Source organism: Gouania willdenowi, chromosome 7 (genome assembly GCF_900634775.1).
Source record: "Gouania willdenowi chromosome 7, fGouWil2.1, whole genome shotgun sequence".
NCBI classification, from domain to species: domain Eukaryota; kingdom Metazoa; phylum Chordata; class Actinopteri; order Blenniiformes; family Gobiesocidae; genus Gouania; species Gouania willdenowi.
In genome coordinates, this window is record NC_041050.1 from 9,879,709 (window position 1) to 9,892,462 (window position 12,754).

Here is a 12,754-nt window from a genome sequence, read left to right on the forward strand (position 1 = left end):
CAACACTGCTTTTTATCTTTCATTTTGTTTCTCTACAACTTGGCATTACTTATCTTTATTTTCAAATAATAATAAATAATAACTGCAAGAAGCTTCTACTACATTTTGTTTCTCTTGCTCATTAGATTGAGAGATAAAAGAAGGTATTGTCATTTTTCAAAGCGTTACTTTTAGGTTACTTTTATGAGACGCCGATCGTTAAGCTGTGCATGCTAAAAAAAAAAAACAGCAAGTTTTTGTAAAATATCCATCTGAAAAGACAGCGGACTGCGCTCGGTCTTGTCGATGAGCTTTTATTTTGGAACTTTTGGTGAATTTGCATATTAGCTCAACATTTAGTTTTACTCATGTAATTTAGATTTAACATTTACCATTTCGATTTTTAACATTTAATATTTAGGTTTAGCGTATAGATTTAGATGCAGATTTAATATACAGATTTAGATATAAAAATTTAGATTTAATATTTAATATTTAGATTCAACATTGACATACATTTTACGAGAAAAATAAATATCACAAATATTGCTGTAAGTTTTGTTGCTAAATGTTGTGAGAAGTTGCTGTTTTTGACTTTAGGAGAAATACTTCAAACTACTAAGACAGTTTACATCGATACATTATTATATCAGCAATAAAGTACATTTTTCTTTGGTCTGCTGCAGTAAGTCTGTTGTTTGTGAACTTTAAAAGCACATTTCCTTATCAGAATCTTTTATAGAACAGTTTGGTATTGTTTACCATGAGCTAAAGATTTGTGCAACGACTTTTTGCAGTTGTTAACAGGTGGAAGGATCAAAATCACAACCCTGTTGAAGATCCATCACAGCTGACAGTTTCCACAATAGATCAGGAAAGTTGTTGCTGTGATGCTGAAGGATCATCACATTGCAGAGCAGAGGTAAGTGGAAATGCTCTAAAACATTTGTTAAACTCAAGGCCCGAGGGCCAAGTTCGGACCGCCAGAGCATCTAGTCTGGCCCACAGGATTATTTTGTTTAAAGTAAAACATACAGCAAAAACAGGACTTTCAGTAAATTATCATATACGTTGTAAATCAAATATGATAGAGGTTATGCACTATTACTTTCAGTAATGTTAAATTACAAGGTTTTTTTTCAAAAACCTGGAAGATTCTCGCAAATTATCCCACAGAATTCTGGCAAATTACGTCTCAAATTCCAAGAAAATTAGTTGCAAAGTCAAGGAATTTTGACCACTTGTGTAACATTCTGGATTTAGTTTGAATTTGTGCTTTTTCCTTCAAAAAAAAAACAATTATTTTGGTCTGGCCCACATGTGGCCCTTGAACGAAAATGAGTTTTTACACCCCTGCTCTAAAATAATTTCAAAACAGGGTCTAATTTAGCCTTTTACTGTATATATTTTACCACTAGATGGAGTCAGAGCCCAAATTCAGCTGTTTTTCTGCCAGATTTGGTCAATAGAAACAAAGATGTGAAGCTGCTAACTATGACATACCTCACATATATTTTTCTCTCCAAGCTTTGATTTCATTCATTTATCATAATGTAAAAATTTCTTCTTTTTGTTTTTGGTAATGAGCTATCCTAAAGCTGAATAGCTCACACAGCAATGATGAAAGTGAGCTAATATTCATTAACACCATTGTTAATGTTCCCAATCCCACTCATAGCTGAAAGCTCAGAATGCTTCAAAGATTGCTCAGCTCAATTATCTGATGCAACATCTCTAGACTCCCTGCAATCACAGATAGAAAGTCAGTGAGCTAGCAGCGCTGCCCGATATCTCACACAGAAACAGTCCTGGAGGGCCAACCCCTCACTCCCTGTAAGTCACTTTGCATCTTCACATCACATGGCCGAGGTGTCTCTACATACCTGACCATATTGGGCTAAAGTGCTCTCTGCTCAGTCGCAGCCTTGGATTCAAAGGGATTGACTTTCTTCCTTTGATCTTCTAAAGTGCGGAGGCCGCCTTCGCCTGTGGACTATTGGGCGCCGACTGTAAATTTTTACATGCTAAAATAAACAGCAACTTTTTGCCACATTTAGAAACAAACCACGTTTATGTATGTGAATGTTTTTTTTTTTTGTTTTTTTTTGGACCAGATTTACAGCAATATTTGTGAAATTTGTGATGTTTTTCTTGTAAAAAATCTAATGTCAATGTTAAATAATAACTAATAAATCTAAATGTTGAATATTAAATCTAAATGTTCAATGTAAATGGTAAATCTAAATGTTATATTTAAATGCTAAATGTTGAGTCTATATCTAAATATTAAATGTCATTCTTAAATCTAAATGTTGAATCTATATCTAAATATTAAATGTAGTTTTTAAATCTAAATGTTAAATATGAAATATAAATGGTAAATCTAAATGTTACATTTAAATCGAAATCTTAAAAGTTGAATCTAAATCGAAATGTTGTTTGCTGTAAATCCGGTGTAAAGTGACGTAAAAAAATTCACATACAATCTTAAAAGTGGTTTGTTGCAAAATGTTTATTCTAGCATGTGCACCTTTACAATCTGTGCCCAATAGTGAACAGCACAGATAAAACACCTTTGACAATGGGATGTGTGACTAAATCTTTCTGAAGCATCTCCGAACAATCCGAAGATTCTGACTAATGCTTTCAAGGCTTTTTACATCACCAGAAGAAGGTAAAACATTTGGTCATGGCTATTCACTGTGTGATACAGTTGGTAAGAAAACCCCTAAAGCAGACACCAGGTCAGCTCTCCAGCTGCCCCCCACATCCTGGCATCTGAAACTAGAAGTGTCTTTGTAACATGAGAGTCTCTGCATTACCAACAGGACTATATCTGTCTGTGATAATCATACAGTGCCCTGAGCTTTCATCAGAAACATGACAAACTGCCTATTACTCTAGCCGACCGCGACATCACTTTGTGATGACCTGAGCGGATTTTCACAGCGGCAGAGTAGAAGACAGGTGTAGATCACAGTATGTTACGCATTGAGGCGGCTTTAAAGTAAAAATACTTCTGCAACCTGTTTTTTTTAGTTCTGGAAAGGGGATTTGGAAAACTTAAGCTTATCTTATTCCTGCAGCAGTTACAGTAACTAGTCTCTAGTTGTCTGTTGGAGAAAAATGCAGGAGTATAAAACAGCATATGGAAGGACTTGTAGCTAATGCTGAGGATAAGTGGGGAGAAACGAAACATCAACTGGGATCGACTCTCTACAACACGTGTCAAACTCAAGGCCCAGGGCCCAAATCCGGCTCTTCAGAGCATCCAATTTGGCTCGCTGGAGAAAGTGAAAATGACAAGAAAACATGAATCATTGTGTAAATTACCAAATAATTCAGATGGAAATTGTTAAAGGAATCTAAATTTTTCCAAAATCTGGAGAAAGCTGGAGAAAGTGAAAATGACAGGAAAATGACAGGAAAATGACAGGAAATGACAGGAAAACATGAATCATTGTGTAAATTACCAAATAATTCAGATGGAAATTGTTAAAGGAATCTAAATTTTTCCAAAATCTTGCAATTTTTCTCAAATTATTCAACAAAATCTCCCCAAATTAGATACAAATTTATCAGGGAAAAAAAATAGTAGTAGTAGTAGTAGTATTTATTGAAGGGACAGTGCACAGAGACATTAAGCTCAGAGACAGATATGTTCTGCACCAGATTATAGCTGAATAGCTAGTTTCCATCTGCAGTCCCTCATTACATAAATAATATACAAGTCAAAGTACAGGTAAAAACAAGAATACATAAAAACAATAGCATGCAATGAATAAGCAATCAGAACATGCCCTCTCACTGACACGCACCCACACATACACAGCATCACACCTGTAGAGTGCAGCCACACCTCTCAATTTCTGCTTCTCATTCACATTTGTAATCACTAAACACAAATTCAATAATACATTTCAGATTTCATAGTAAAAATGTTCTCGTACATGGATATATACTGTACACATACTGTAAGTTGTCCTGTGGTTCAGTGTCCACCTCAGTGTGAACAGCGCTGAGTGCTCCAAAGCCACTTTTTAAGCTCTACTGTGAACAGAAGATGGTCTGTTTGACTTTTCAGGACCGTTGTGAGCTCGTTCCATTCCTTTATTGCTTTATATGAAAAAGCCGACTGTGTAAAAACAGTTTTATGTATGGGTATACTACACTGCGCCCTGACGGAGGCTCGTGTGGTTCTAGTTGCCATAGCAGACGTGTACTGGATAAAACGCTTAAGTGGTGTTGGTGCAGTGTTATTTAGGATTCTATGAGCCAATCGTATTGAAGCAAATCTTTGAATATTGTGGAAACTTAACAGTCTGTATTTTCTAAGGACTAAACAGTGATGGTGTTGTCGTGGTTTTTGATCAAGGATTTTGAGTGATTGTTTGTGTAAGCTTTCTAACGGCCTCATAGTGCTTTTGTTGGCCTGGGACCAGCATGTTATACAATAATAAAACCGAGACATAATCATTGAGTTCAAATAGGTTTGGGCTAAAATAAAATCAACGGACATTTAATTATCTGTCACTTATTGCTTAGATTGTTGATGCCTTCCATGCACTATGTCCAATTTATAACTGGAAGTATAAACTTGTGCACACAAATGTTGAAATTGTTAGTTTTCCTGCCTAAAACTGATTGCCCATCTATGATCGAACTGGTCTGTATTTGGCCCTTGAACTAGAATGAGTTTCACACCCCTGCTCTAAACCAAAAACCTGAGTGAGTCCAGATCCACCAAATCTTATTCCCTACTGAACTTCAATAAATACATTAGTATTAGTACAAATACACAGCAAATACTATCATTCAGATTGTTTGGTGTTATCAAACACTGAGTGACTCCCAGTTGTTATCATGAACCCATACACTAAGGATTAGGAATTTAGGAAGTTGATCCTATCATCAACAGGAAAAAGATTGAAATTATATCAACGTTAACACATGACATTTGTAGATAGCGTTATTAATCCCTCTCTTCCTACACCTTACATCTTCTGGAGACAGTATTTTCTATCAGATAAAGTGTTACGACACCAGCAGCAGACATGTGGGGGAGAGCCACTCTGCTCCCCACTCGACATATTATAAGTTTGTTATTTCAGTTTGGGCTGGAAATTTATGGTAGTCCTGTTTTCTTGATAATGCAGATTTAGTATTTTGTACTTTTTGTAGTTTAAAGCAGTGGTTCTCAAACTGGGATACATGTACCCCTAGGGGTACTTGAACACCGCTCGGGAGGTACACAGAAACGGGCACATACATTTTTCCTCATCCATCAATAATAATTTGTGGCACAACTCTTTAAAATACACCAAAAGGTGAAGTTCAAATTCTAAAACGAGCAAAACATCATAAATAAATGAATAAAAGGGCCTAAATTCAAGGTTGTAGTTGGACGAGACACAGGAAAGAGTTTAGACAAAAATAAATCATGTATAACATGAGCTAAGGGGTACTTGGGATAAGAAATAAAGGCTAAGGGGTACATGGGGCAATAAAGATTGGGAAACACAGGTTTAGAGGGTGGACTCTGGGTGCAACGTTGGCCCAGTGTCCTCCCTACTTTTGTTCAGTTTGGCCAGGGTCTCCAGTCCCTTTTGTTTCAGTGAGTTATTTTATTTTATTCTGTTGCTACTTTTAAGAACTTTGTGTATTTAAGTACTTTGACAGTCTTTATGTGTGTGTGGCATCATGTTTATGTTGCGGCCCCTCAAGTCATTGGATACACATCATAGAGGGGTCCGTAACATAATTTGGGGCTTGTCCGAGATCCCAATTTATGTTACACCCCAATCTAGCAGGGTAGGTAATGCAACGTAAAACGGAAAATTAAACTCCGTCTCCAAAAACCACCGACAATGGTTCCAAAAAGAGGCCTGACAAACAGAAAAACAACAAAAGGAACTAACTACAATCTCAAAACTACCGACAGTGCAAAGTACGTACAAGTGGGGGAACCATGACATTGTGCAGAACATATACAAGTGGCCTCACTGACAAAGAATAGAACTACCAAACTCACACAAAAGATGGATTTGGAGACCTAGGCTGCGTCCAAATAGTCCCTCCTATCTGGATGATGTCATGGGGTTAAGGAAAGGGGTTAGGAGACTTCCTTAAGCTTGTTTTTGACAATCAGACGCACTTCCTCTAGGTGACGTAATATTCAGACACCCGCGAAGGTTCGTGACGTCTGGTGAAAAAAAAAAACATATTTCCGAAAATGGATTACTAAAAGCACATTTGTAACACTGTCCGATGACATCATCTCAAAAATCACAAGATTTGAATGTAAATCAAAGGAAAAGAGGCTACGAGAAAAAAAAAAAGAAAGTGAAACTAAAACAATGTCACATTGAGAATGATTGCGCACACTAAACTTCCACTCACTAATATGAATTATGTTGAATAAAACATAACTTGGCTAAAAATGTCTCTGATCCCTTTTCCTTGAACGACAGAGTGTTGTTTTATGTCAGTTATAATCTCATAATATGGTTTACAAATGTTAAGATATGGGTTTTAGATTCTTTAAAGCATGTCATTGCATTGGTAACTTACATGATCTCCGACTCCGTCCCTTGTCGGTCACCGTGAGTTTCCGTGAGCGCTCGGGTGTGCGTGACCCTTTAAATGTTGTCGCCGCAAGGAATTGTGGGTCAGCATTATCTTGTCTCCTTTGGTAAATAATCCATCTGTGTTTCCTAGGCTAAAGGAGGTAATAAAGGAAGCATTGAGCCTCCTTTGCTCAGCTTAAAGAAAACTTGAACGCTTTTTGTCATGGCCACCACTTAAACACTGCTGGGGGTCAAAGAACAGTGGATAAAAAAGGAGATAGGAGGGACTATTCGGCGGCAACCTTAGTGTTAGGTGAAACTCTTCCCACGTGTCTGCTGCTGGTCAATTGTTGTGCCTCCTTTCATGTGGTATTCTCAGCCCTTTTATACAGCTCCTCCTGCCTCTCCACCTGATTACTGATTTGAATCAGGTGTGTTAGGTGAGAGGGCGGAAGAATAGGCTGAGAGTCCAGGAGGCACCAGCCGTAACATAAAGACATACAGCAGTGAAGCAGGACTCATAAATCAATGAATTGAAGATCATTTCTGTTTTGATCTCCACTTTATTGAGCTCCTCTTATTGACATTTTGATAAGTTTCACGCATTGCATTGTGATTGTGTGATTGAGTCCCGGAGACAAATGCATAGAAATGTTATGACTTCATTCTTACCGTGAATTTTTGTGTTTCTTTGCCAAACAAAAAGGAACAGGACTGGGAATCGCTTGACGTCATTTTCTTTTCTAGTTTGTTCCCAGTATCTCCCGTGATATCACCTTTATTTATTCTGCGAGACATTCAATTTCGGCAAGATTTTAATCCTTCCGTGTAAGCCCCAAAATAAACATCGGCCATAATGATAACTGTGTGTGCCAGTGTTTGTCTCTCCCTGTGTGTGTGTTAACCCTGAAAAGGACCAGTGATACGGTGGCTGGGAAGTGTCAGGTGAATGCATTCTTCTTGTTCTTAACTGTTCTGGTGGGTTAAAAACATCTGCCAGAAACGTGTCCGTCTGTAATACCGGTCCGTCGGAAACACTTCCGTTGTGGCAATTTTGCATTCGTGTTGTGACCTTTTTGCATTTGTGTTCATTTCTTTAAATGCATTCACCTGACACTTCCCGGCCACCGGGTTTCCGCAACGGAAGTGTTTCCGACGGACCGGTCTTACAGACGGACACGTTTCTGGCAGATGTTTTTAACCCACCAGAACAGTTAAGAACAAGAAGAAGACATCGAAACGCGTATGAAAGTAAGTGAAAGTTGTTTAGGATACTCTTATATTTTTCATATCAGGCTATCATATCATAATACCCGTCCGTCTGTAATACCGGTCCGTCGGAAACACTTCCGTTGTGGCCGGTTTGCATTCGTGTTGTGACCTGTTTGCATTTGTGTTCGTTTCTGTAAATGCATTCACCTGACACTTCCCAGCCACCGTACAGTGACCTTTGAAATCAAAGTAAACTTTTCTTGTACTTTGCAAATTTGAGTCTGTTCCCATGGCAGAAGTCATGCAGTAGTTTCTCAAGGGAACTTCATACTTTTGTCCTACTTTCCTTTTGTGTTTTCTGTATAAAATGTGCGTCTTTTCTGTTTTTCTATCTATCTCCACTCAGCAGTAGTGAAGGAATCAGCAATGTGCTGCAACCTCACTATAAAAGATAGAGATGAAACTGTTCTTGCAGACTCTACAAAGATATGAATCATGCTGGATTTTGTTCGGAATGTTTTCTTTTTTTTTCATTTTGCAAATTATGCATATTTCATCTGTTGTTGGAATTCCTTTATAGAAAAAAATGAAGTTATATTTTCAGCAGTCTATTGGCAGAATTACAGACCTCGGTTTGTAATGACTGATCTGTATGAAATTTAACTTAGTCATGCCAGGTCGGTTCCTCAATTACCCCACCAAGTTTCATTAAGATAGAATCCAAAATCCATAATTATTTGCTTTTTTTTTTAATGGATATTCCCATTCATTTGGACCTTTATCATCATTAATGGGGATGGACATTTCTTCCAAGCTTTAAAGTGTGAATGATCATAGTACAACTATCAGGATCACTGATCCAGATAACTACGAATATCTGAGGATATTTGGCACTTGGTGAAGGTTTCATTTATGCAGATTGATCTCCTGACATGTTTCGACACGCCCCTGTCGCCCGGTTCTTTCTGGGCGTGGCCAGCCTGACAGAGCTGTCAAGTTTGCCGCACCCAGAAGGAACTCATGAGGACACATCAAAAGCGATCAGCAGTTATAAAGTTCATGTATAAAGTTATAAAGTTCTGAGGAAAGTTTTAGAGATTGGCCGGTTTTGTTATGTTTGGATCGAGTGGTCGGTTGGTTTTCCCCCGTTTCAGCCAGTTGGCTGTAGCTTGATTCAAACATGAGAAAGTCATCAACCTTTTCATATAACTCTTCATAAGATCTAAAGCTCCCCTAAAATATAAAAATGTTCCTGATTAAAATAAATCCACTAGAACAAAGATGGGCCGTCGGCAGGATGCTGGGACGTATCCAGACTGATGAGGTTATAAATTATTTTTATATGGGGATCCAAGTGATTGATTTAGAGAGGATGGGGGGGGGGGGATCATTATCATAACAGTGTATTTGCACGACAGGGTGCACAGAATTAGTTTGTAATAGACTAGAAGTGGGCGGCCTGGGTACCAACTGCGGTTCTCACTCTATCTTTTTGCGGCCCTCATTGTGAATGTGAAAAATGACTCCAAAACACACAAATAGATCGAAAAATACACAATACAACTGCAAGATGACTCCAGAATAAACATTATGACAACAAAATGATAGACAAAGATACAAAACAAAAACAAAGATACCCAAAAATAACTCAAAAAACACAATATGAGAACCAAAACTCATCAGAATTACTCACAAAATGACACCAAAAAATACACAAAATGGGAGAAAATATACAAAGCGACAATAAAAAAAAATGACTTCAAAAACAGGCACAATGTAAAGAAAAAAATCACTTAATGAACCTCGAATCAGACATCACATTTTTGTGGCCCTGCTGTCAAATTAGTTGCCCACCTCTGCAATCTCCCCCCACACACACACACACACACACACACACACACACACACACACACACACACACACACTCTCTCTCTCTCTCTCTGAGCTCCACCTCTACTTATCTCAGTTAACATCACTGGACAATTTTAGCACTCCTGAGTCCATCCATACCAGAGTTTTTGGCTGGCTGCCACAGAAAGCTGCTAAAGTTGAGCAGAGGGGGCTGCAGGGGGAGTGGAGGGACCAGCAGGTTGACCAAACAGTGGTAAGAGAGAGAGAGAGAGAGAGAGAGAGAGAGAGAGTATGAGAGAGAGAGAGAGAGAGAGAGAGAGAGAGAGAGAGAGAGAGAGAGAGAGAGTATGAGAGGGAGGGAGATGGCAGCAGAGTGTATAACTTTGGAAACACACGACTAAGCAACATAGAGAGCAAATTTACTTTCTCTGTGTTGTTTACTTTACATCTTTTTCCTTTCTTTTACATTTTTTTTTTATGGTGGACTGTACTTCTGATGGCATGGAAACAAACTGCTGCTTTCCCATTTTGCCTATTTTCTTCGTCTTTGCATACTTCATTGACTTGTAATCTATGGAGAATAAGCGACCCTGCATCCTTCTAAACTAAGCCTGAAGCTGGACTGAAATCTCTCACACACACACACACACACACACACACACACACACACACACACACACACACACACACACACACACACACACACACACACACACACACACACACACACACACACACACACACACACACACACCTGTTGCTACAGGATTCCCAAGGCAAACCCATATCCCACTGGTTGGAGATCTGTGCATCTGAGCAGCTGCTATCCTTCACCTCAGTTTATGTGACTGTATAGAAGTTGACTTGAGTGTCCAGGGGTGAGATTAAGGAGATGTCAACCTACTACCCTCGTACTAAAGATCTGACTCGCAGCAGGAAAGCACTGTCGGATTCTCCGCCGACTTCTCCGTCCCATCCAGACAAAAACTACAGAGTAAGCACTTATAACCTGCAGGAGCACATCTTTTAAAATACGTACAAATATGACCGAGTGTGGCTTATATTCATTTAGCATTAAGTCATTTATATATATATTTTTAAAGTTTGTTTCACTTTTTTTTTTTAGATTTTTGACACAGTTATTGGTTGAATTGGTTTTGTTAGAGTTGGGTTTTTACGATGGTTTTAAATGTTAATTAGAACAGATATTTGACATTTTCCAAATGAATTAAATTCAATAGTTTAACACACAAAAGTTTTGTAATATTTTGGATAAATGTATTTATAAAAGTTGTGCATATCTTAATTTTTATTATACATATATGAGAAAAAAAAAGTTGTGCACGGTGGCATGGTTAGCACGTCCGCCTTGTGCACACTTGAGTCCTTTCTGTGTGGAGTTTGCATGTTCTCCCTGTGCTTGTGTGGGTTTCCTCCAGGTACACAAACCACAATCCAAAAACATGACTGTTGATTGGAGTCTCTTAATTGCCCGTAGGAGTGAATGAGAGTGTGAGTGGTCTCTGTCTGTGTGTTGCCCTACGATGGACTGGCGCCCTGTCCAGGTGTACCCCCACCTAACGCCCATTGAGAGCTAGAGATAGGCACCAACAGACCCCCACAACCCTGAAAAATGAACAAGCGGGTCAGAAAATGGATGGATAGATGGATATTTGAGGAAAAACCCAAATAATTAAAGTAAAGTGACAAATCCATTTTTGTGTGTTTTGTCATGTGGCTTTTTCCACTAAACAGGAAATGTTAGTGTATATCACCGACAAGATCAGAGTCATTTCTTAGTATACATAGCAGTGCAGATGTGCATGCCTGATAAAATATTTGTTCAGCTTATCTCATAACCCATGTGACAGATTCAGGTTTTTTTATTTTTTATTTTTTATCTTGAACGACACATTTAAACCACATTGTGTAGAAAAATGACAGTGTAAAACATTCCTATTGCTCTTTCCACTTTTCCTCACATGTTTTTGTTCAAAACACTTATTGTGGGTGTTTGGTTTTGTGTGTTTACTCAACATCCTGAGCTGTGCTACCTTTGACAGAAAGAGAATTAGTACTGACGTATTGGTGAAATAGTAGAAAAATGTCATACGACACCAGAGATTCTCTCATTCTTGTGCTTTTTTGCCAGCTTCGGTGATAGTAGAGATTTTCTTTGGCTTTTCTTTATGAGGTGTCAGCCTTTTTTCCTTTCTATGTGTTCATGGTGAGTCTCAAGCATTACTTTTCCATGATGTCAGTGTGATCTGAATTGGCAGAGTTTTCCTATGAGACAGAATTCTTCATGGGGAGGCTTGGATATTCTTTGATAGTAATCCAGTTGTTTTGAGTAAAATGTGTGGTTCAGCTGTTTGGAAACAAATAAACAGAAACATTTTGCGTTATTGGCCAATGCGTAACATCTGGCAGATCTTATTTGGAAAATCAGAACTTCACTGTGGTAAAAACACATGTTAATAACATGTTTTCCAGGACACAAAGCACTTTTGAATGCACTGGTAAAAAGATGACCTCATTCAATGTGGATGGACAGCTTAAAAACGTTAGATCTGTTGAAATTTTTTGATTCATGGTTATCTCCATAAACAAATGTTTTAACATTGTGGATGTGCATGTTGCAGGTTCTCCATTAATGGGTTCACCTGGGTGCAATTCACGTCTGCACCCAGTACATTCCGCCACCCTGTACAAGGAGGTATAGAAAAGAAAATTGAATTTTAAACATTCAAAACGTACCTAGTCATTTAGATTTCACAAGCTATCTTGAGTGGTTTTTAGGTTTGAATCACTTGATCCAAAGTAACATGGTACATAGTGAAATACAATAATAACAAGAGCACCCTGCCAAGTGCCAAATATCCTTTCTGTTCTGCCAGATATCGGCAGTTATCTGGATCAGTGATCCCAAACATGGTACTGTGATCATTCAATACCAATTCAATGAACCGTGATGAAATGCGTAATCTGGATCTAACCTGGATGAAACTTGGTGGAGTAATTGAGGAACCAACCCAACATAACTGAGTGCAATTTCATAAAAATTGGTACATTTTGTTGCGAGATATGAGTTTTTGAAATTTTGCCAATGATGAGAGACAGGGAATGTTTTTATTCAGTAAATTTTC

The 12,754-nt window shown here is 38.2% G+C and overlaps 1 protein-coding gene across 1 annotated transcript in view; it reads left to right on the forward strand.

Annotated features, from left to right (window-relative positions):
- LOC114466579 (protein phosphatase 1 regulatory subunit 12A-like) overlaps positions 1–12,754 on the forward strand; it is a 30,522-nt gene that overhangs the window by 4,350 nt on the left and 13,418 nt on the right. Inside the window, exon 6 of the mRNA XM_028452118.1 lies at positions 777–901. Within this exon, the coding sequence (XP_028307919.1) occupies positions 777–901 (125 nt within the window). The remainder of the gene's footprint in view (positions 1–776; positions 902–12,754) is intronic.